The 22678-nt window shown below is 47.5% G+C and overlaps 2 protein-coding genes across 4 annotated transcripts in view; one reads left to right on the top strand and one right to left on the bottom strand.

Moving 5' to 3' along the window:
- Positions 1-20383, top strand: part of LOC147022129 (semaphorin-5A-like) — a 140599-nt gene extending 120216 nt beyond the window's left edge. For all 3 annotated transcript variants that reach the window (XM_085892733.1, XM_085892734.1, XM_085892735.1), the window contains 7 exons: positions 8006-8222; positions 8459-8662; positions 11859-12029; positions 13091-13243; positions 13512-13556; positions 18597-18817; positions 18944-20383. In XM_085892733.1, the coding sequence (XP_085748859.1) occupies positions 8006-8222; positions 8459-8662; positions 11859-12029; positions 13091-13243; positions 13512-13556; positions 18597-18817; positions 18944-19063 (1131 nt within the window). In that variant the 3' untranslated portion in view covers positions 19064-20383. The remainder of the gene's footprint in view (positions 1-8005; positions 8223-8458; positions 8663-11858; positions 12030-13090; positions 13244-13511; positions 13557-18596; positions 18818-18943) is intronic.
- SLC49A4 (solute carrier family 49 member 4) overlaps positions 19683-22678 on the bottom strand; it is a 43740-nt gene continuing 40744 nt past the window's right edge. The window contains exon 10 of the mRNA XM_085892736.1: positions 19683-22653. Coding sequence (XP_085748862.1) covers positions 22538-22653 — 116 coding nt within the window. The 3' untranslated portion in view covers positions 19683-22537. The remainder of the gene's footprint in view (positions 22654-22678) is intronic.

Raw genomic sequence — 22678 nt, 5'->3', positions numbered from 1 at the left:
ACGGCGTCTCACCTTGTTCCACCTTCACTCACCAGAAGCTCACCACCTCGACCACCAACATCTCCCGCACACAGGAAAAATCACTCCGCGCTCACGCACCTCTGCATCAATGCAATTTGCCACCAAACGAGCGTGCTGCATAGCCCAGGCTACTCGGACTGCGTGGCGTGGGGACGGGCCAAGCACATTAACAGCACCAACCATAGCTCGCCGAGGATGCCGCGAACAGGCATGCGGGACCGACACGACCCTCGTCCAGTCGCCAGAAAACGGCCCGGCCGTATCGCGCCGGATGTGCGAATGAGGCCATTTCCCGCCCCAGGAGCCTGGCAAGGCGGGGCCGGGATCCAATGGAAGAGCAAGATTCAGATGACGGCGCGTCGCTTTGGGTCGTTGCCTCACCCTTCGCCCGGGGCTTAAAAAAGGTGGATCAAGAAGCCGTCTGCCCTCTCTCTCCGCCCTCTCTCTCCTCCCTCTCCCCTGCCTCGCACTGTCTCCTGTTTGCTGCACCCACTTCTCCGCCTATCTGCTCCGCCCTCTCTTCACTGCACCTTGTAGTCTGCCTGTCACTGCATCTGCACTCGGGGTTGGTGTGCGACAGACGTTCTTCTGGACCAGTGTGAAGCACACATTTCCACGAGCCCCAGCAAAGTGATCAAGCAAGAGATAATGCGCCGACTCTTAAGGTGTGATCGCTCAAGCTGAGCGTCCCCCAAAGCGCACTGGGTTGCGCGGTCGGCTGACTGCACCAGGTATTGAGAGGCCGTTAGTTCTCATCTGCTCTCCTTCCTTTTGGCTAACCAATCTTCAGTGTGTGTGTGTGTGTGTGTGTGTGTGTGTGTGTGTGTGTGTGTGTGTGTGTGTGTGTGTGTGTGTGTGTGTGTGTGTGTGTGTGTGTACGTACGTACGTACGTACGTACGTACGTACGTACGTACGTGTACGAGGTCCGTCTAAAAAGTAACAGGACTGACCACAGAATTTTATTTCAAAAAATATTTTGAAATCAGAGCTTGTCTCCTTCAAAATAGTTTCCCTCCAGTCTCACACACTTGTTCATCCTCTTTTTTTTTCATGCTGCGATGCACCCCCGGAAGGCTTCTGGAATCCTCCAGAGCCCCGTCATCACGGCCCTTTTGATAGCCTCCACATCAGGAAATCGGGTTCCCTTGATCACCCCCTTGAGCTTGGGGAATAGGAAAAAATCACAAGGGGCCAAGTCTAGCGAATACAGGGGTTGCTCCAGAGTTGGCACGTTCCTCTCTGGCAGAAACTGTCGGATGCTCAGAGCATTGTGAGCAGGGGCGTTGTCATGGTGGAGCACCCAGGCGTTGTTCTCCCACAGATCCCTCCTATTGTCCCGCACTGATTTCATGAGGCGTTGGAGGATCTCCTTCTACAGGTATTGATTCACTGTTTGACCCTGTGGACGATGCCCTTGATGTCAAAAAACGTGATAAGCATCACCTTGACCTTCGACTTCGACATCCTTGCTTTCTTTGGCTTTGGTGATGCCGGACTTTTCCATTGATGACTCTGCCGTTTGGTCTCGGCATCGGATTCGAATATCCACGATTCATCGCCAGTGATGACTCTCCTGAGCAGGTCTGGATCGTCCTCGAGGTGCTCGATAATGTCTTCACAGACAGTGACTCGGCTGTTTCTGCTCCTTAGACAACAGCTTGGGGACCATCTTTGCGCACACCTTGTGCATTTCGAGATTTTCAGTGATGATGCTCCAGACAGTGTCCTTGTTAATGGAAAGTTCCTCAGCAATCATCCGCACCGTGATTCGACGATCTGCGTGCACCATTTGCCTCACACGCTCGATGTTGTCCACTGTTCTACTCATTGAAGGTCTTGCAGACCGTGGATCGTCTTCAACCTCCTCCCGTCCATCTTTGAACCTCTTGTGCCATTCAAATACACGTTTACGTGAGATCGTTTGTTCCCCTTAGACTTGCTGCAGCATTGCAAAGAATTCAGAAGATGTTTTGCCAAGTTTGGCAAGAAACTTCAGATTGGCTCTCTGCTCATGACTCATAGCGGATGACTCGGACTAGACAACGTGTAAAGCACGACCTGTAAAAAATGACACAATGAGCGCAGTCAACCATCGCCAATCAGATATATTGTTGGAATGTTGGGAAAGACTGTGACGCAACCCGTTCATTCAAGTTGTGTAAGTGGAGCACACAGCAGGCTCAGTCCCGTTACTTTTTAGACGGACCTCGTGTGTGATGGCGCCTGTCATAGCTTAAATTAAGATTGTAGAAGATATAATGGGATAAGTCTGCTCTTTGTCTGCTTTTGTAAATTCCTTTCCTTTTGTTGCACCCACAAATTCCTTGCTATCCCCGCTGTACGTAATAATAAACCCCATTCACTGTGACACAAATCTTTCCTCGCTAATTGTAAATGAATGCTTTGTATGGAAATGTTCCCAGCTCGTTTTCCTCTTTTCCTTCATTGTTCCTGCATGGTCCATATCCTAACCAAGCCAGGACATTATCCCTCAACGATATGTTTCCTAGCCGGTACGTCCGTGGCAGTTACGCTCGGCTGCATCTGATCCGGTATGGTGATCTGGTTTGAACAAGGCGTACCGAGGACGTGTCCCCCGGTAATTAGATCACATGACCATTTTAGGTAGCCGGTTTCCATTAGACGGAGGACCCTAAGTCATTGGTGTTCACAGTCGATTTGCAACCCGCCGTGTCGCGGAGTTATCCGTGTGCGACGGCCTGCGATTCCGGAGAGTCTGGTGGGAACCCAAGGTAGCTTCCCCCCCTCATGGTCTTCTCGCCCCAACCCCGAGTCCACAACAGTATGGTTGGTTGTCCATGCTGTGTCCTTTTAAATGCTAAGCATGAAGCAAGGAAGCAGCATGCAACATTTGAAAAGTTTTTGTGGTGACTCGGCCTGGGTTCGAACCGACAACCTTGTTGATTCCGAGCAAACGCCCTAATCATTATGCCACATTCGTGTTGAACAGGAGGATCCCATAAAATACAGGACGATTGGTCACAGTAGGGATGTGACAAGTCAACTTGTTTTCCTCGTGATAAATATCTTCTCGGCTCTCATTTAGAATTGAGATTCGTACTTGCACAGACTAAAGCAAAGGAACTTACTCGTTTACAACAGACACATTTGATGCTCCCTTTGCAGATTTAATTTTGACCCTCAAATCCATTATCAAACTGCGTGTTACCTGGACCTTCGGCATCTCATGAAACATCCAGCAGATCTTTTGCAGCTTGCACAATGGAGATTGTCGAGAGGGAGATCGTGATTTGTGGGTGAAAAATCTTTCTAAAAGAGTGCTGTCTGAGAATGAGGTTTCGATGCTTTCAAAGGGTCTTACCTACGCCATCACTCCTGACCGGATTCCTACTTCAGAATATGTAGCTGTTAGTCGGCCATTCACTCGGGGAAACTTAATGAGGTACAAGTGGAGGAGCTTCGTTGCAATATCAGCACTTCACTTCATTACGTGAAGATACCGACGCTGAATATCTCGAAGGCAGAACACTTGGTGGGACGGAGCCTCGCCAGTGAAGGAACATTGTGTTCGTACCAGCGGACAAAGGGAGATGTGTAGTCGTTTTGAATTAGGAGTGCCATCATGAGTGTGTGAGGCTTTTGGAGGAGAAAAAAAACAACCCACAAGAAGCTTGATCACAATTCTACTTGTGGTATTAGGTAGGAAGTACACACTCCATGGTTAATAATCTGCACTCATTGGGTACGATCAGCGGTCAAATGAAATAATTCCTCACTCCATCCATGGAACCAAGTAACCCTCCTTCTACGGTCTTCCCAATATATACAAACTGGATCCAATTCCCCTCAGACATAATTATTGTCAACAGTGTGGACTCTTGCATGTATAATGTTGCTAAATTTGTCGGAAGGATTATGAGCCCCTTGGTTGGTTTGTCTGATAATCATGTGAGTAATACAGAAGACTGTTTTGAAGACCAAGGGCCTAATTGTTTAGGAAGAGGAGCCCATTGTTTCTTATGACGTCAGTGCTCTGTTTACCTCCATCCCGACAATGGGCGCCTTGTCTGTAGTTCGTGAATGCCTTGAAAAGGACAGCACTCTTAAGGAACGTGCTGACCTCCATGTGTATCAGATTATGGATGTGGTGTCCTTGTACTTGAAGTCAACCTACTTCAAATACAAAGATCATTTTTTTAAACAAATGGTTGTGCTATGGGCTCCCCAATCTCACCAATTGTTAACAATCTATAGCTGGAAAAGTTTGAAAGTGTTGTTCAAGGGAATTACAGTGGTTGCAAACCGAAGTTGTGGTATGTAGATGATAGCTTTGTGGTTATGAAGAAGTGTGACCAGCAAAAATTATTTAATTAGCTGAACAGTGTGAACATGAACATCCGGTTCACACAGGACCCACAACAATGATCAGTTAGCCTTTCTCGATTGAAATACTCACATGAATGGTTATGGCCGCTTGGATTTTGAGGTGGACAACAAATCCACACGTACCAACCACTATTTGCATTTTGATTCACACCACCCACTCATCCACAAATTATCTGTCATTCGCACTCTTTTTCCATCGTGCAGATTCTAATCCGACCACACAGGAGGGGAAACGATGTGAGAAGGAGAATATCAGGAGTGCTCTCAGTCGGTGTGGTTACCCTGGACGGTCTTTTTTAAGAGGGAAGTCACAAAAACATCATCACATCTGATGAACAACAGCAGGAGACAGTGCAAGAAAATATGACTCAAATCCATCCATCCATTGGGACCACACTCCGTGCAGAGCGTTGGTGCTGCTGAAGCAGTCTCCTTGGTTATTGGGTACAATCCTGGATGGGTCACCACTCCGACACAGGTTACCAGCAAGCTAGCACTCATTTTGCTGACCTCGGAAGGATGACAAGTAGAGTCAACCCCACCTGGTATGAATTCAACAGCCAAGTGGGATTTGAACTCCGGTTCTATAGGATCCCAAATCTACCACCCAAATCATTAAGCCAACACCAGGCATACATCATATAAACCCTGCAGAATTCTTCACAGCCAGTTAGTTCATGTTAAGGACAAGATCCGAAAGGACAGGAAACGTGACTTGGTGTATGACATCAGATATGAAGACCCATCATGCAGTGCAGCCGACATCGGAGAGACTCGGAAAACCCTGAAGACCCGTATGAACCAACATCGTCGTCCAGCTTATGAAGAGGTTTTGAACTCTGCTGTGTCTACGCACTTGAACCTGCATGGTCACAGCTTTGATAACAGCCAAGTGGTCATCTTAGACAGAGAAAGAAGGTGGCTTGCTCGAGGTATAAAGAAATCCATTTGGGAAAGACTTGAACCACCAACTCTCAACAAAAATGGCGGTGTGCCATCCATCCATCATGTACGTGGAACAAAGCTTTGACATCTCTTCCATGCTGTCTACGATTGTCACGTGATGCCCGGATTGGTCTCCAGACCAACTCACCCGACTACCAACGGCCGAGGTCACGTGGCGATGCTCAAGCTTATTATTCTTATTCTTCACTTTAACATCTGCCGTGACCAATGCGAGTGGATGCTCACCGAAACGTCGTCTTTATCGCCTAAAGTCCAGCTTTTATCAATGATAAACTTTGACTGACACCATGGGATATTTAACATCCTCCAACTCTGTGATTCCCACATTTATTTATTTATATCCAAGGCATTGCTCCATTGCTTTGGGCTGAGGTTGCGCTTGGCTGCACCGTCGCTGTCCGTTGGCTCTAAATTGAAATATTTCAAGCCTGGCGAGCTTCAGGACTCAGGACTTGGCTTTGCAAAACACGAGGCGGAGCTGAAGCACGTCTTGCTTTGCGACGGCATTTTACAAAAGCTGGAAGCCATTTTGGAGCTTGTTAGGCCACAGTCTCGGGCTCAGGTTTAATATGTCTCCCAGAGCAGAAGCTGCAACCGAGTTGAGCTTCAAATTGGTGCATTAAAGGTTCTAGGTGATATTGGATTTCGATTGAAGGATTGTGGGCTTGTTGGACTACATGATGGAGGGTTAAATACAGTCGGGATCTTGTGAATCAAAGGCCTCGCTGGGCTCACAGGTTCCACGGGAGAATTATGAACTGAAAATGGGATCCAGTTGGGCTTACAAAGTTTCATTTCAGCATCAATATTGTTTTTGGTCGAGATTGTCGATGGATTATTTTGTTCTTGGCTTTGCAAACGGTGTAAACTGCGGGGCGTTGTGAGAGCAGTTTCATGTTATGAGAGCAGCTTTTGCTCGTCATCAATCACACACCTCGTCTATTCTGCAGGCACTTTTAAGGAGTGGACTGCGTGTGTAACATGAATGCAGCTCATGTGCTTCTTTTTGCAGTTGTAAATGTATACCTGCTTCTTGCCTCTGCAACACATGGCTATGGGTAGAATCGTTTGCTGGGGGTAGGAGGGAAGAAAGCACAGCTTTGCGACTGATGCAGTTGCCCCCCCTCCCCTGTAATTTCGAGTTGGCATTTGGCCAGGGTGACGGTTCATGACTCCTCGCAAAGAACACCCGTGGGATCTTTGACAGTCACCAAGTAATGCTGGCAGTTCCATCCCAGGTTAACATCCATCCGAATGATGGCACACACACATTGATACCTCGGCTAGCCTGCGAAACACACCGGCATGACCGTTTATAGCTGGGCAGAGATCCGAGCCCAGTCTAGACAGCTCCAAGGTGAGTGCACATACCTCTGGGCTTGTCCTTCCAGGCCCAAATCGCACTGCAATAATGATCTACACTGTGTGTGTAGACTACACCAATGATGTGAAATCGCTTGACCTCCTTTTGCTGCTTTTCTTTTTTCCTCCTCCTCTTGTTTGGATTTATCACCAAAGCATTCATTCATTTACTTTTACACATTGACCTGAGGCTCAAAGGTGGAGCTTGGACGCAAATCTCATGCAGGACATTAGTCGGACATCAACGTATGAGGGTCGTCACAAAAACGTCCTGCCCATGAGGCTTGCAACGTGTTTCAGTGAAAGGTCGAAACGTGATCGCAAAATTGCACATGTAACATCTCATTTCTTTACTGATTATCTTTACTAATAAATATCAAAACTCTTCAATTTCAGGTAAAATGATGACCGATTGCAGAATGACCTGTGGTCTGTTCCATGTTATTACCTCCACCACCGAAGGTGAAGGAGGTTATGTTTTCACCCCTCTGTCTGTTTGTTACTTTCAAAATTGAAGATTTTTCAAGTTTATTGGTCAGGCGATTTTGTTATTCTTTCTTTCTGTCTCTGTCTGTCTCTGTCTGTCTGTCTCCCACAGGTCACAATTTTAAACCGATCTTCACGAAACTTCACCACATGGTGGAGTTTGTCATATGGAAGAAGCCTATTATTTTTGAGGTCAAAAGGTCAACATAGGCCAAAGGTCAACAACTGAGATGGTATTTCTAAGACCCTCAATTTTCATCCGATTGACTTGAAATTTGAAGAGGATTTGTATTTCAGGTCACCAATTTCAACCAGCCAATTATTTTTTAGGTCATATCTGTTTGTCTATGTACAGGATATCTCAAAAAATTGTGGAGGGATTCCGATGAAATTTTGTTGACAGGTTGGGTGTGTGACGAGGACGAACTGATTAGATTTTGGTGAAGATCCAGATCCGGATTCGACTAATAGAATTTTTTTAAGTGAATCTTCACCATTGAGAGATCGGGCCAAAAACGATATATAGTACTGTACAGCATGATATTTCATAAATGTATTGGACTCGATATGCTCCCGTGGATCAGGCATTACGTGGCAGAGGTATGCGCTCTACTGAGTGCCCTTTTAGTTATTTTATGTATTTACCTGTCCGAATGCCAGCAGATAAATCCATCGACTGAACAAGCACAGTAACTTGCTTTCCGAATTCGTGGGGTCTGGAATGTGGAACGATCTCCTTCCCCCCCCTCCCTTTCCTACTGATAGATATGACCATATGGCTGTCCTTTTCTGTGCCTCCAGGAGCACCAGCAGTGCAACATGGACCCATGCCCTGAGGTCCGCAAGACGACGCCCTGGAGTCCCTGGTTTCAGGTGAACGGGTCAGAGGTTGGCACCGAAAAGCGACACCGGTACACGTGCCGCGCTCGCGTGCCTAACGCACGTGGATTGGAACTCATTCGCAGGAAAACCGAGACGAGGGTTTGCTCTGATGGGACAGCACATTGTGCAACAGAAGGTGATGATGGAGAGGAATGAACCATTGCAAATTATACTGCGAGTCTGTTTTTGCGGATGATATTGGTGTCTTTATAAATGTCCATACCAGGTTCCCACCGCACAACCTTGTTATTATTATTTTAAAAATTCCACGTGCTCGTTGGCACTACTTTTGAAATGAGGAGTAGCTGCAAAATTTAAACCTCATTGGCCAGCAATCATGCTAAAGAAATGATGGGACACTGTGACCTGCAGCACCTGCCGATGAGGTCTCACAGCGCAGAGTGGTGGACGGCACCTGGGGCTCTTGGACCCGCTGGGGAGAGTGCTCACGTGACTGTGGCCGCGGTTTTAGCTCTCGGCACCGCTTTTGTGACAGTCCTGCACCTCTTGCTGGCGGCTTGATTTGCTCAGGCTCACCCATTGAGTACCAAGAGTGCAACAGGCAGCCTTGTCCAGGTTTGACTCCGCACATCTTTCTCTTTAAGGTCATTCGATGCTTTTCATTGTCCTTTTATTCCTCTTTATCGTTTTCCCACCTGAAATCGAACCTGCCACTTGCTATCAATCAGTTGCATATGTTGTCAATGGCCTGCTGTCTTGTATCTTTAAGGATGTGTTTTAAAGGTGGAAAAAACAATTACCGTACAAGTCTGGTTGTTCATCAGATTAATACTCTACCCTTTTGGAAAGATGTCTGATGGCCTGTGCTGATGTTTCCACCAACTACCTCATTTTGAACTGAAGGTTTACTTTAGATTGGATCATTGTTCTGTCTGAATGGTTAATCTGCTTTGATTTAACTGATGCCATTTTGTGTGAGGCTCTCATGCCATGTCTACAGTGAGACAGATACATTCAGACAGGAAGTGGACAAAAATGGAAACACCAATGCAAAGTCACTTAATAGGGCGTTGGGCCACCACGTGTGGCCAATCCGGCCAGTATATGTGCCGTGGCATCGAGTCCACCAGCGTCGGGAATTCTGCAGGAGGGATTCAAAACACAATTCTTCCACGCGAAAGTCAATCAACTCACACCTGTTTGATGGAGGTGGAAAATGCCGTCTCAGGCGTTATCACAGAATATCCCATAAATGCTCGATTTGATTCAGATCTGGTGACCGACAAGGTCATGCTCATCGAAACATTCGGAGACTACACGTGCTCTGTGGATGGGGGCATTGGGCATGGGGGGGGGAGAGGTGTCTACTCTTGAAGCCATGCTCGCCATAATTGACGGCAACCAGGCCTGTGCAGCATTCTTGTACATGGCCCGAAGCATGCTGGGACGGTGTTTGCTTAATTAACACATGGGCCACACCTGTGTGGAAGCCGTTGCTTGGTGTCCCTCATTTAAGGGGCTGTCACACCGACGTTTTAGCCAGCGTATGGCAACGTATGTAAAACGCTGGCGTTCGCTGAACTATTGATGTTTTTTTTTTTTAAAGTTTTTGGCGTATTCATAACGAGTTGGACGTATGCATAACGTATTGGTAACGTACACAGAACGTTTCGATAACTTATAGATAACTTGTACCAACGAATGCTTAGCGTGTTGTCGGCGTTCACGCTAGTGAACTATCACCCAATGATAGTCTAACGTATGCATAGTGCGCGGCAGCGCATCGCTGACGATCACGTGGCGTAGCCTATTAAAAGGCTGCCGCTCGACGATTCAAATCATAACCGCACTATACATCGAAGTGTCAAGGCCCTGTCACACCTTGACGTTTTAGCCAGCGTATGCCGACATATGAAAAATTTGCCGAATACTTGATGGGTAAGTTTTGTATAGGTTAAGAGCACGCTGAAGCACGCTGGCATACGTTGTAGTATGCCGAGCACGTCGACAAATTTTAAGCATGCTCAAAATTTTTCGACGTATGCCAGCGTATGACTCACACGTTCCGCATACGCTGGCCATAAGTTGTAGGCACATTATGCGATCGTTGACACACGTTACTTGTAAGTTACTCATAAGTCGAAACACGTCGAGGTAATGTTTAGCGTACCCGAAACTTATTTCTAACCGATGAGTAACGTGCTTTGAACCTATGTGTAACGTATCTCCAACGCACATTGACGTATGTAGACGGATTTGATTGACGTCTTCCGGACGACCACAGAACTTACTGAACGTGTTTCTAACTTACAGCTACCGTATAATGGCGTATTGGCAGAGTTTAGGGCACTTGGTATATAAAAATGGGGTTCACAGGAGGAACCCGTCAGTGTTTCAGACTCCATGGTGAGTACATGTCCATGTCATCCAAGAGATGGAGGATCCGGCCAGGCTGAGACGACAATACCTACTAGCTATCCTCCAACATCAACATGACCTCATCGATTTGACACTGTACCAGTTGTGTGCCAATAGAGTCAGGAGAAGAAGAGGTGAACGGAGGAGAAGGAACTGGGTGAGATCATGGATCGGGAGGCGATGGCAGTTTGGCATGTATGACCAGCTCATGGTGGAACTCCGTAACGAGGACCATGCATCCTTCACCAACTTCCTGCGTATGCCCCCAGCGATGTTCGACGAGCTGCGAGCCAGAGTGGGTCCAAGGATAACCAAGTAGTACACCTTCTACAGGGATCTGCTTGAGCTTGGCATGAGGCTGGCACTGACTTTGCGTCACCTTGCCTCTGGAAACAAGTATGCCTCGATGAAGTCCGGAAGACGTCAAATACGTCTACATACGTCAATGTGCGTTGGAGATACGTTACACATCGGTTCAAAGCATGTTACTCGTAGGTTAGAAATAAGTTTTGGGTACGCTAAACATTACCTCGACGTGTTTCAACTTATGAGTAACTTACAAGTAACGTGTGTCAACGATCGCATAACTTTCCCACAACACGTTACTCATAGGTTAGAAATAAGTTTTGGGTACGCTAAACATTACCTCGACGTGTTTCGACTTATGAGTAACAAACAAGTAACTTGTGTCGACGTGTGTCATTGATCGCGTAACGTGCCTACAACTTATGGCCAGCGTATGTGGAACGTGTGAGTCATACGCTGGCATATGTCGAAAAATTTTGAGCATGTTAAAATTTGTCGACGAGCTCGGCGTACTACGACGTATGCCAGCGTGCTTCAGCGTGCTCTTAACATATACAAAACTTACCCATGACGTATTCGACGTGTGCCAGCATTTTAGACAAATTTTTCATACGTCGGCATACGCTGGCTAAATCGTCAAGGTGTGACAGCCCCTTAACCCAGGTGTTTCCATTTTTTTGTCCACCACCTGTATATTGTCGATGTTTTGGACGGTTGGGATTATCCACGATTATTCACAGTTCTCCCGATCAAACTTGTTACTCGGTCCTATTCCCCCAATTTCGAAACAAACAGGAATGTGCAGTCTTAATCTCAGGAAACATTTCATCCACTCCTTGCGGACTTCCTCAGGTTGAAAAAGTCCAAATGGAGTGCATGAAAAGGCCCGAGAACATCTTCATGGAGGGGGAGGCAATGATGCCTGCCTGAAACTTTTATGAGCATTTTTAAAATAAAAGGATTAATTTGGAAAAATGAAAACATGCATCTGTATTTTGAAACTGACCCAAAACCTAAAAACTTCGTAATAATAATAATAATAATAATAATAAAAAGCATCTCACTATGTGTCCATTCTTATCCCCAGTGCATGGTGGATGGACATGCTGGTCCACATGGACATCCTGCTCAGCTTCATGTGCAGGTGGCCATCGCCAACGGAGGCGTTCCTGCATCCAACCTTCACCATCTCATGGTGGAGATATTTGCCTCGGGCTCCACACTGAAGAGGCACTGTGTAACATCCAACCATGCTCCGGTACTTTAATATGTTTTGACAGCAGAAGCTGCGCAACCGACTTCCGTACATGCACACACGAGAGTTACTGGTACATTCAATTTGCCACTAAATGGATGACAGCCAGAATATGCATATCGCTTTTCAAAGGGCAATACGACCACGGAGGGGTCCTCAAGACTTTTTTTAACGTCATGAGAATGTTTTTGTTTCCGTTCCCCGCAACCTTTTGACTCGAGAGACGGAGCTTCACACACCATAAGCAACAAGTCAGATACGTTTTTGAAACAAATGTCGCACAGAAAAAATAATAATAACTGCACCGACCCCTCTTTGGGTCATCAGGACTTTGGGGATGTTATAATGGAACAAACTTGCCTCTAACCTGTCTAATCTGGGTTAAATTCTCGGCCTGAATATAAACTGTCGGCTGGGTGCTTCACAAGCAGGGCTTTGCTTCATGAAGTGCACCGTCCCAAGGATGGACGTTCGTCTGCTAGCATCAGTTGGACGTTGAAGATCCCACGGCATCTTTCGCAGAGTAGGTGGGTTATCGCCGGCCCCCCAAACAGCTTATAAATTCATGCCCTGACACTCTCACCAACCCCCACTCGGCAAGCATGGTAATTATGCCAAAAGCCTCAACACAAGGCGAAGGAAGCCTTCATCCTTCAGTGAATGGGATAAACTGGTTTAATGACATCGACATAGATGGATGATCCTCCTCACATAAGGACGCCGAGGCAGTTTGATTGGCCAAGAAGCACAATCTGGAACAGGTCATCACTCCGCCACAAGATACTCGACAAGCTCACTCCAAGCCGGCAAGCTGGTTCTCATTAGCTGGTGCTGAGCTTGGATGGCAAGCTGTCAACCCCCCGGTGTGATTTTGGCATTACTGGGCCTCGAGATCCTAAGCCAACCATCTTAACCGTTAAGCCACCACCATGATGGACATTTCATTTTTCTTTATTCGCTGTACTTTGTCGCACACCTTTATCCCAAGTGTACAGGTCCAGCATGGGCAATCGAGTTTTAAAGCTTTTCACCATTCATTTCCCTTTTTGCTTTTTCTTCCCTAGATGGTTGGTCAGCATGGAGTGACTGGGCACCGTGTGATGGAAATGGGATGAGAAGCCAGAGCCGCCGTTGTTTAGCACCATTTCCCCAGTTGTTGCAGTGTCAGGGAAATGCTACACAGAGCCAGCCTTGCCCGTCACACCTCAATGCCGTTGGTGGGTCACGATTAAAGGTTGAGATGCAATGAGTGCCAAGGTCCATAAATAACCACTCCAGTGAACAAGAAAAAGGCTTATGCTATTACAGGAGTGTGAGAGTAAGTTGCCATCTTTGGAAGTCTTAACATCGGAAGCTTTCCTTGTACCTAAGAGTCCTTGCACTAAGATTGCTCGTTGTCCTTTTGTCGGTGTACAAGTAACATATGGTGAGTTTGGATACACAGTCCAGGATTGTTGTGCTAATTCTCACACGGTGGATTTGCAGAAATTCGAATGGCCTACGCTGCTATAAAAGATAAAAGATGCGCTGGTAAGTGATCATCAATCATAATGCAACACCAACATCTTAAGGCCCAGTCATACCTTGACGTTTTAGCCAGCTTATGCCGATTTTTGGAAAATTTGTCAAACGCTGGCACACGTCGAATACGTTATGGGTAAGTTTGTACACGTTAAGAGCACGCTGAAAAACACTGCCACATGTCGTTGTACGCTGGCTTTCAACGTTGTACTTTTCGGTTGTCCTCAAATTTTCCATGCTTGAAATTTTAAGACTTATGCCAGCGTTCGACTCACACGTTGCTCATAACGCTGGCCATAAGTTGTAGGCACGTCACACGATCGTTGACACACGTTACTTGAAAGTTACTCATAAGTCGAAACACGTCGAGGTAATGTTTAGCGTACCCGAAACTTATTTCTAACCTATGAGTAACGTGTTGTACTCACGTTACGCAATCGGTGACACATTGACACACGTTACTTGAAAGGTGCTCATAAATCGAAACACATCAAGGTAATGGTTAGCATCAGTGTTCCAGACTCCCTGGTTTTATTTTTTTTAATTTCTTCCTTCCTTCGGTATGATGGTGATTTTGACACTTCGATTTTTCGTGCAGTTATAATATAATATTGTTGCGAATTCGCGCCCGCCGGCGTGCGATCGGCCGCTCGACTCGAATGGCGGCCGGATCGGACAATTCTGTCGTGACCCTCTCAGAACAACACCGGGAGCTAGTCACGGGTGGGGGTTTAACCCCCACAACGACCGTGCCAATTGCCCACCCGCGCAGGATAGGGTTGCTCGCCAAATTCGATCTACCAAAGTACCTGCGCGAATGGTCGACCGGGCGAACGCACCACGCCATAGGCCGACTCCGGACACGAAACGCTTAAGCGGTCCGTTCCGTGCTACAGTGATAACCGAGTGGTGTTATCGTCGGCCTCGACGGTTCCGATTAATTATCGGCCGTATTAAGCCCACTATGAACCCTTTACGTGAAGCAGGATGGAGGGTCAATTAAATAGCTATGGCCGCCGTCTTCGTCGCCATTCCACCCACGCACACCTGCGTGTCACGACGCTCATACTCCACTCCATCACACTCACACCGGGAGACGCGGCTGCGTGCTCCCGCATGCCGACTGTCATCTCCCTCACATACCGCTCTCTCACACACACGGTCTCCCTTGCACGGACCCTTTCACTCACACACGCGGTGACTCACACGCGGTGCCTCATCCACACACGGCATGCTGGGAAGCACGCCCTTCGGCACACTTGCCACCACACCACTCACACACGGGGTCACTTCCACACACGGGGACGCACTCACACCTTGCACCACACACACCGGGACAACCACACTGGGGATTTGTGCCACCACAAGGGGTTCCGGGGCCTCTATACCCCCCAAGCTGCACATGCACCTGTCTACAGCACCCGTCCCCTCGAACTCGCTCGACACGACCGAACTCACCTGGTCGTGAGTCGCCTCAAGGGGGCATACTCCCTCCCCTCGTTCCTGGCGGAGGTCATCCAGCTGCTTGCACCGGGTCACGAAACAGTCCGCCAGCTCCCCCTCATGGTCCTCCACTACCCGTGTGTGTGCTCGTCTTCAATCCCGTCCAATTCACCCTCTATCTCCCATGTCTCTATTATTTCCGTCTCTTCCCTTGTTATCTCCCTTGTCTCAACTATTATTTCTTTTCTTCTTTCCGTCGTCACCTCGTGTCTCGTCTCACACGTTTCGGTCACACAATTTAATTTTTCCCTCTCGGTCACCGTCACTGTTGCTCTCTCCTTCACCTTTACAAGTTCCCCCAACACGTCTCCCAAATTATTTCGTCCTCACCCGCCTCCATTGCGGGCCTGGCAACCGTTGCACTCCCTCCCAGCTCGTTCGCTCCCACACGTGGCGTCGCCATTACGTACTCTGTTGTCCGCGCTTCACTGCACGCTATTGCCTTCATGCCCGCCTGCAGGCTTCGGCCTATTTTCTGCATCTCACCCCGCAGTTCTCTCATTTCTTCCTTCAAATTCGCCTTCATTTCGTTTTTCATTTCATTTGTGTTTGTATCCATCTTCGCATTCATTGCCGCCAGCATGGCGCCTAGCTGGGCCATGTCGGGCGCACTCGGCTGAGCCGATTCGGCAAGGATTGGGGGGATTTGGCGGAGAGGGGGAGGGGAGGTGTCATACACTGCGGCCGCCGCACCCATTTCGGGCTCTGGGTTTGGTTGGGGGAGTTCGTCCTGCACAACAAGCATTTCCTGCACGGGGATCTCATCCTGGACCATGGATTCTGCACATTCTAAATCCATTTCTAATACCCCCAGCTCCCGCTCGCCTTGAGACTCCATCTTATTTCTCGTAAGGGGTTAATTTAAATTGCTCATAATTTGGAGGGAATCGGGGGTCGCTCCTCCCACCCCTGAACCGATTTCCCGTGAATTGAGCTTGGAGACGGGAGAGTTTGTTTCCCGCTCTCCGATACCAGTGTTGCGAATTCGCGCCCGCCGGCGTGCGATTGGCCAATTGACTCGAATGGCGGCCGCCTCGCCCACCGGAACGGACAATTCTGTCGTGACCCTCTCGGAACAACGCCGGGAGCTAGTCCCGGGGGGGCGGGGTTTAACCCCACCACGACCGTGCCAATTGTCCACCCGCGCAAGATAGGGTTGCTCGCCAAATTTGATCGACTAAAGTACCTGCGCGAATGGTCGATCGGGCGATCGCACCACGCCACAGGCCGACTCCGGACACGAAACGCTTAAGCGGTCCATTCCGTGCTACAGTGATAACCGAGCGGTGTTATCGTCGGCCTCGATGGTTCCGATTAATTATCGGGCGTATTAAGCCCACTACGAATGCCTGGTGTTGGCGCAGTGGTTAGGGCAGCGGCTTGGGATCCAAAAGGTCCTGAGTTCAAGCCCCGTTGGGCCAGTGAATTAATACACCAGGGGGTTGACTCAGCCCGTCATCCTTCCGAGGTCGGTGAAATGAGTACCAGTATACTGGGCCGGTGTATAGCCCGGTTAAAATAGGTGTACCATATTCCTGTGTCGTAAGAGGTGACCAGGGTTGCATCAGGAAGGGCATCTGGCGTAAAACATGTGCCAAATCACTATGCGGATCATACGGATGATCCGCTGTGGCGACCCCTATCGGGAGTAGCTGAAAGAAGAAGAAGAAGAAGAACATTAAGCCCACGACGAACCCTTTACGTGAAGCAGGATGGAGGGTCAATTAAAAGGAAGGAGACGAAGCGAAACGGGAAAACAGCTCACACAATGCACATTTATTACGTGACACACGGAAAGCACGTATATACAGCCACAATAAAAATGCACATATAACAGTTAAAACAAAAGAAACAATGCAGAGCTACAACCGAATAAGACCGACACACGGCAACACTTAGACAGTTCTACTTTACAAGACACGGTGCCACCACACATCCATACAAAAACCCCGAAAAGAAAATGGTGACTTCCTTTTGGGGCCGTCGAGTCCCTCTCCCACGTCAGTCGGCATGGTCGCGCCTGGCCGCGACTCCGTGCCCTGGCGTGGTAGGCGAGTCCTCTCTGGCGTGCCTCGCGCCGGCACGTGTTGGCCGCTCGACGCCACGGACGGGGTTTTCGGCGCTATCCCAGCGCGGATAGAAGGGGGGGGAACGTAGTTGCTCGAGGTCGCGGTGTGTGGAATGGCAGACGCACCGTCCCACCAGCGGGGTCTCGGGACCGCCCCACAGAAGACCAGGCCAGCGACCACCACGAAGAGAAGAGCGAGCCGGAAGAGTGGAAGAGGACGAAGAGAGCAAGAGCACCACCAAAGCGCTCCGCCCGTGTCAGACCTTAATAGCCCAGGGCTCCGCCCTTCACTCCGCCCCCGTTTTTGGCTCCGCCTCCCCTCGAGCTTCTTGGAGAAGCTTCTCGAAGGGGGCGTGCTCTCACGCTTTCCCTCCACCCCGCTCCGTCCGGGGGCCGAGGGAGTCGTTTTTGGCTTGGAGCCAGAGCATTATTCCCCCAAAAAGAGGCCCCCACCTTTTCTCACCTTTGACCTGCATCGCTCTTCCGCCACTCCAAAGCGCGGGGAAGTCAGACGGGAAAAACAGGCGGGAAAAATCCACGCGCCATCGTTGTGCCTTCTTCTTTCCCTCCTTGCGTTCGACGGTTTCCAACGCGGAAACCGTCGTAGTGTGGACCGTGGAGGATGGCGTTCGTCAGCGGGGGTAGTGGCGAAGATTGTGGTGGTTGTTGTGAGGGTAATTGTAGCGCGGTCATACCGAAGTAAAAAAAAAAAAAAACGGAGTCTGGAACACTGACGCTAACCATTACCTTGACGCGTTTCGACTTGTGAGCACCTTTCAAGTAACGTGTGTCTGTGTGTCAACGATCACATATCGTGCGTACAACTTATTCCCATCGCATGCGGAGCGTGTGTCATACGGCAAGTAGGTCGTAAAATTTTCAACATGTTTAAAATTACAAGACGTACTCCATTTAATACGACGTATGATAGCGTACTTTAGCGTTCTATTCACGCATACCAAACTTACCCATACCGTATTCGACGTGCATCAGCGTTTTAGACGCATTTTTCAGAGGTCGGCATACGCTGGCAAGATCGCCAAGGTGTGACTGCGATGTTGACACTTCCATTTCCACGGCGGTTACGATTTGAATCGTTGTGCGTCAGCCTTTTCATAACCTACGCCACCTCATCGTCGGCGATACGTGCAGCGCGCTATGCCTAAGTTAGACTATCGTTGGGCATAGGTTGTGAAGGCCGAGAACAGGTTCAGCATTCGTTGGTATAAGTTATCTATAACACAACGAAACGTTCTGTGTCCGTTACTAATACGTTATGCATAAGACCAAGTCGTTATGAATACGTCCGAATCTTAAAAAAAATCAAAAGTTCAACGCAAGCCAGCATTTTAAATACATTTTAATACGTTGCCATTGCTGGCTAAAACGTCAAGGTGTGACTGGGCCTTAACCTCTGTGCCCCCTCATTGTGGGTCAACTCTCACCATTCTATATTTTTCCTTTCCGTCCCACTGCAGACTACACTTTGGTGCACATGATTCTGACAGGCCTCGGCTGTGGAGTTGCTGGGTGCCTGGTGACGCTTCTGCTCCTTTTTGCTTTGAGTCATTGTGGGAGAAAAACCAAGTGTCAAACCAACCCTTCCAACACCTCACTTCCTCCTGCTCCACTCAACACGAGCTTCAGCCCTCATATGGGCAACAAACTTGAGAAATTCAACTCGTTGGAGGCCATTAAGGTAGTGTGGCCCAATTTAAACATCCTTCCCTTTCTCATTTATAAGCAGAATTAATGATGATCCTCTTATGCTTTTGGACACCAATATGGCTAATTAGTTGTTCTGCAAACTGAATCCCTGTTCCAGGTTCTTAACAAGAACTGCCTCGTGAATGAAGAGAACAAGTGCACAAATTCACAGGCACAGCACACCAGGACTTTTGCCAACACCATCTACTCGGGCATTAACACGTACGAGCCGTACTGATCAAGCTGCCCAATGCCCATCCAAGACTGGTGTGCACTTGAGCCAGCTTGGGACTTTATTGCTCGCTGCTCCTCACTCCTTTGGTTCCCATTGCAAGTGGGGTGACATCACATCCAAGACAGGTGATGGAAAACGGTAATGTGAGTGAAGAGACACCTCATCATATTAATGCTTGTGATGGCAACACTTTGGAAACTGATTTTTTATGGAACACTTGCTCAAGGTGCACTCATCTCAACAGCATACACTGCCAAATTATTGTCAACACGGAGAGAAATACCCACTCCATCAAAAACATTCGAACCTGGCCAAAGAAGCCAGGCTGACGTGACATGACACCAGAAGGAATCTCAAAGATTCTTCATGCACTGGAATAAGCATGATGAGCACATCAATTTCAGCTCCTCCGATATTGGCTACGGTCTGCCGTCAAGAGCTTCATCCCCCAAAGGAACAGTTAAAGGTCGAGTTCAATGTCTTTACAGCCAGATACTTTTGTAATCACTGTAGTCACTGTAATCTGCAATAATGGTTTGTTTTTAAAATAAACCCAATTTCAGATTACATGTGAAAACTTCTGCCTTGAACCAATCCCATATTCATAATAAATTCAAATTAAAAAAAAGAGCAGATAGCATGGAATGTTACGATGTCGACGGGTTAAACGTAACAATAATTTTGCCACAAGTTGAAGTAGTCATGTATAGGAAGTGCGATTCATAGTCAGGATGCTCCCCAAAGCTCGACTTTGATACAGGGCCCAGATTGAACGCGCTCGTCAAACCCAACAGCTTCATCGTACAACAGACGTTCACGAAGCCACCGTCCTACAGTGGCTACAAGAAGATCTTTATCTCGTTTTCGCCATGGTGGGCCCGAAGCCTTCACTCACAAGCCAGGACGAATGAGCTCGAGGCAAGTATCGTCCGTTGGCAGGGGTTGTGTCCGATACACCTTGGTTGTACAACAGGATGACAAGCTCATGACAACTAAAGTGAAATGAGCAGAGATTTGTTTTAAAGATAGCAAAAGCACAATTTGAAATAGTAAACTGCCTGTGGATATTTTAAGTGTGCGATTGGTGAGCACGTGACAGAAGCACTGTTGGGGCACATCGGTGAAACGCTGTTACCAAGCCACTAACTTGTAGTTAGAGAAGGAAAAAAAAAAAAAAAAACCAGCTCTTATCACTGCCAACTGTTATGTGTGCTTAGGGAAGTAGCCATCTATTTTTGTACCTTTGTTTCTGTACAGTGTAAAGGCAATTTAAGGTTGACAATAGTGAAGAATGAAATCGAAATAAACATGGATCCAATTATACTTGCTGACGATCGTCAGGATTTGTGTGTCATTTTACTCAGAGGCTTTGGCCGTGCTACAAATCGCAGCCCATTTGAATAGGGAAAACAATGGCCAAGGTCAGGTCTTGATGGTGGATTGGGTGTGACTTTTGCTCGATACAAAACGGACAAGAGAGCCTGCAGGCATTACAAAACCTTAGAGATCCCTTCATGCCCTGTACTTTCAGGCAGCTGAGCTTCACCAACTTCTACCCACTGGCAGAAGGTGCACGCACATCATGGTGAAAGAGGGCATGTGTCATGGGGGTGAGGGGAGTAAAATAATTACACGCGTACGTGTAATGTTATACGTGGATGTAATCGTACCTGCCACTTGCTATGTCTACAGTGAGACGTACGTACACGAGACATACGCGTACGTGTATGTAATGTCCACTGTTTCCATACCAAAACTGTACGCAATGATAAACTTTGTCCCAAGGCAAAGCATGCCGTGCAAATGGGACAAAAGATGGACAGCATGTACACACGTTAAGAACATCACAAAACCAAAGACAATGGAGACATTTTATAAGTGGAACCTGCATACAACACAGGATAGCATCTGAGGGTCTGAGATGACCCCTTATTTGGTTCAACAGACCTACATGCTGCCTGTCTAAGCAGTAATTTATCTTGTGCAAAATAGTTTTATGTTGGGTTCAAAGGTAGATTCACCATCAACTTGATATTCAGATAACCAATTGTATCAAGTACCTTTGAAAACACATCTTGAAAATACAAACTGACATGAATGTCAGGGAACGGCACTTCACAAGGGTAATCCCATGTATTCGGGTCCCCTCAGTGCTGGGTCAAACTGCAGTGGACCAAAATTGGAACGTCACCACCAAATCGCCAATTCTCCAAAACAGCAACGTTGTTGTGTGGTGAGAATTTTAATACCTGGCGGGTGCAGCTGAACTGGTGAGCAAAATGACACCTCATGCATGAAGCTGACGCCCACCACCATCCACAAAAATCGCCTTTCAAGTTTACAAATGCAAAATATCTTTAATGAAGGTAAAGGTTCAACAAAACCGCAAAAGAGTGCACAAAACGTCACCTGCGTGGGGGCAACCAATCAGGGACGTCGCATCAATCCGACCTGACAAGTCAGTGCCACAAAACTGCACAAAGGGAGAAATGAAAAAAATAATAAATAGCAACTTCAACTTTAAACAATATCCCCCTTCCGCCATACGGCGGGGGATAAAAACTTTAAAAAAAAAAAATAATAATAATAATAAATGACTGCACAAAATAATTTCCCACTCAACTTGGAGCAGAAAGAAGCAAAGCAACTTGGAATGCCAAGAGTTTGCATTACACTAATCCGTAGGGACACTTCCCATGAACGCAAACCTTCCATGATGACTGCAGAGAGAGGAATTAGGGAAACTGGTGGAAACAGATGGTGACGAAACATCTTTATGCATACTTGAGGGAAAGGATCGGTGATCGTTAAACGATCGTACGGAAAAGTAAAACACTGCAACTTGGCTGTGTGATGGCCTGCCGATGACAACTCGAGCTGGCTTGGACAAACCTGGGGTGATGTACGATGACATCCATCTTGGTGTGCAAATCAGTACGCTTATGAGAAGAAAACAAAACAGCATTTAAGGACAATGTACAACTCCAGTCTGACATGCACAACAGTTGATCGATATATGTATAAAAACAAACAAATAAAAATGGCATTTACGACTGCCGAAATATTAATGAGAAATATTAACCATTGCCAGGTGGATCAACAGAACGAGAGAAAGATGCAAGAAAATTAATAGCAGCTTAAATAAAGCACAAATATAGAAATAGCACGTGCAAAATATTTGAACGAATTGCAAAAGTCTTGCAACGAATGAAAACAATCCTCCACTGTTCAAAATGGCTCAGCATCGTTCGCCGCGCAACTTGCGCCCCCACCCCACACAAATTCATGTTTCAGGCCGTGCCTGGATCGTCCCACAAATGATAACAACAACAAAGTAATCCGTCATTGCAACCAAAAAATAAAAAAATAACTTATTCTAGGAAAAGAACAGACGGAACGTCAGAGGCCACGAAGACCAGACTCTGCCATTCAAAGGCCCGGCTCTCAATGGCACCGAGATTCACGACAAAAGGACCGTCACACAGATAGAATGACATCCATGTGTAGGCGGCCGTAGCTTTCAGGTAGGAGGAGGATTCCGAGCGCTCCCAATGAACATCCCCCAACAAGGGCCCAACTCAACCAGGTTAAGTCTGAAATAAATAAATAGAGGACCAA

This window comes from Eptatretus burgeri, chromosome 8 (genome assembly GCF_056783735.1).
Source record: "Eptatretus burgeri isolate ZD-2024b chromosome 8, Ebu_testis_v1, whole genome shotgun sequence".
NCBI lineage: Eukaryota > Metazoa > Chordata > Myxini > Myxiniformes > Myxinidae > Eptatretus > Eptatretus burgeri.
The sequence above is the reverse complement of the archived record's forward strand: the minus strand, read 5'-3'. Positions and strand labels throughout refer to the sequence as shown.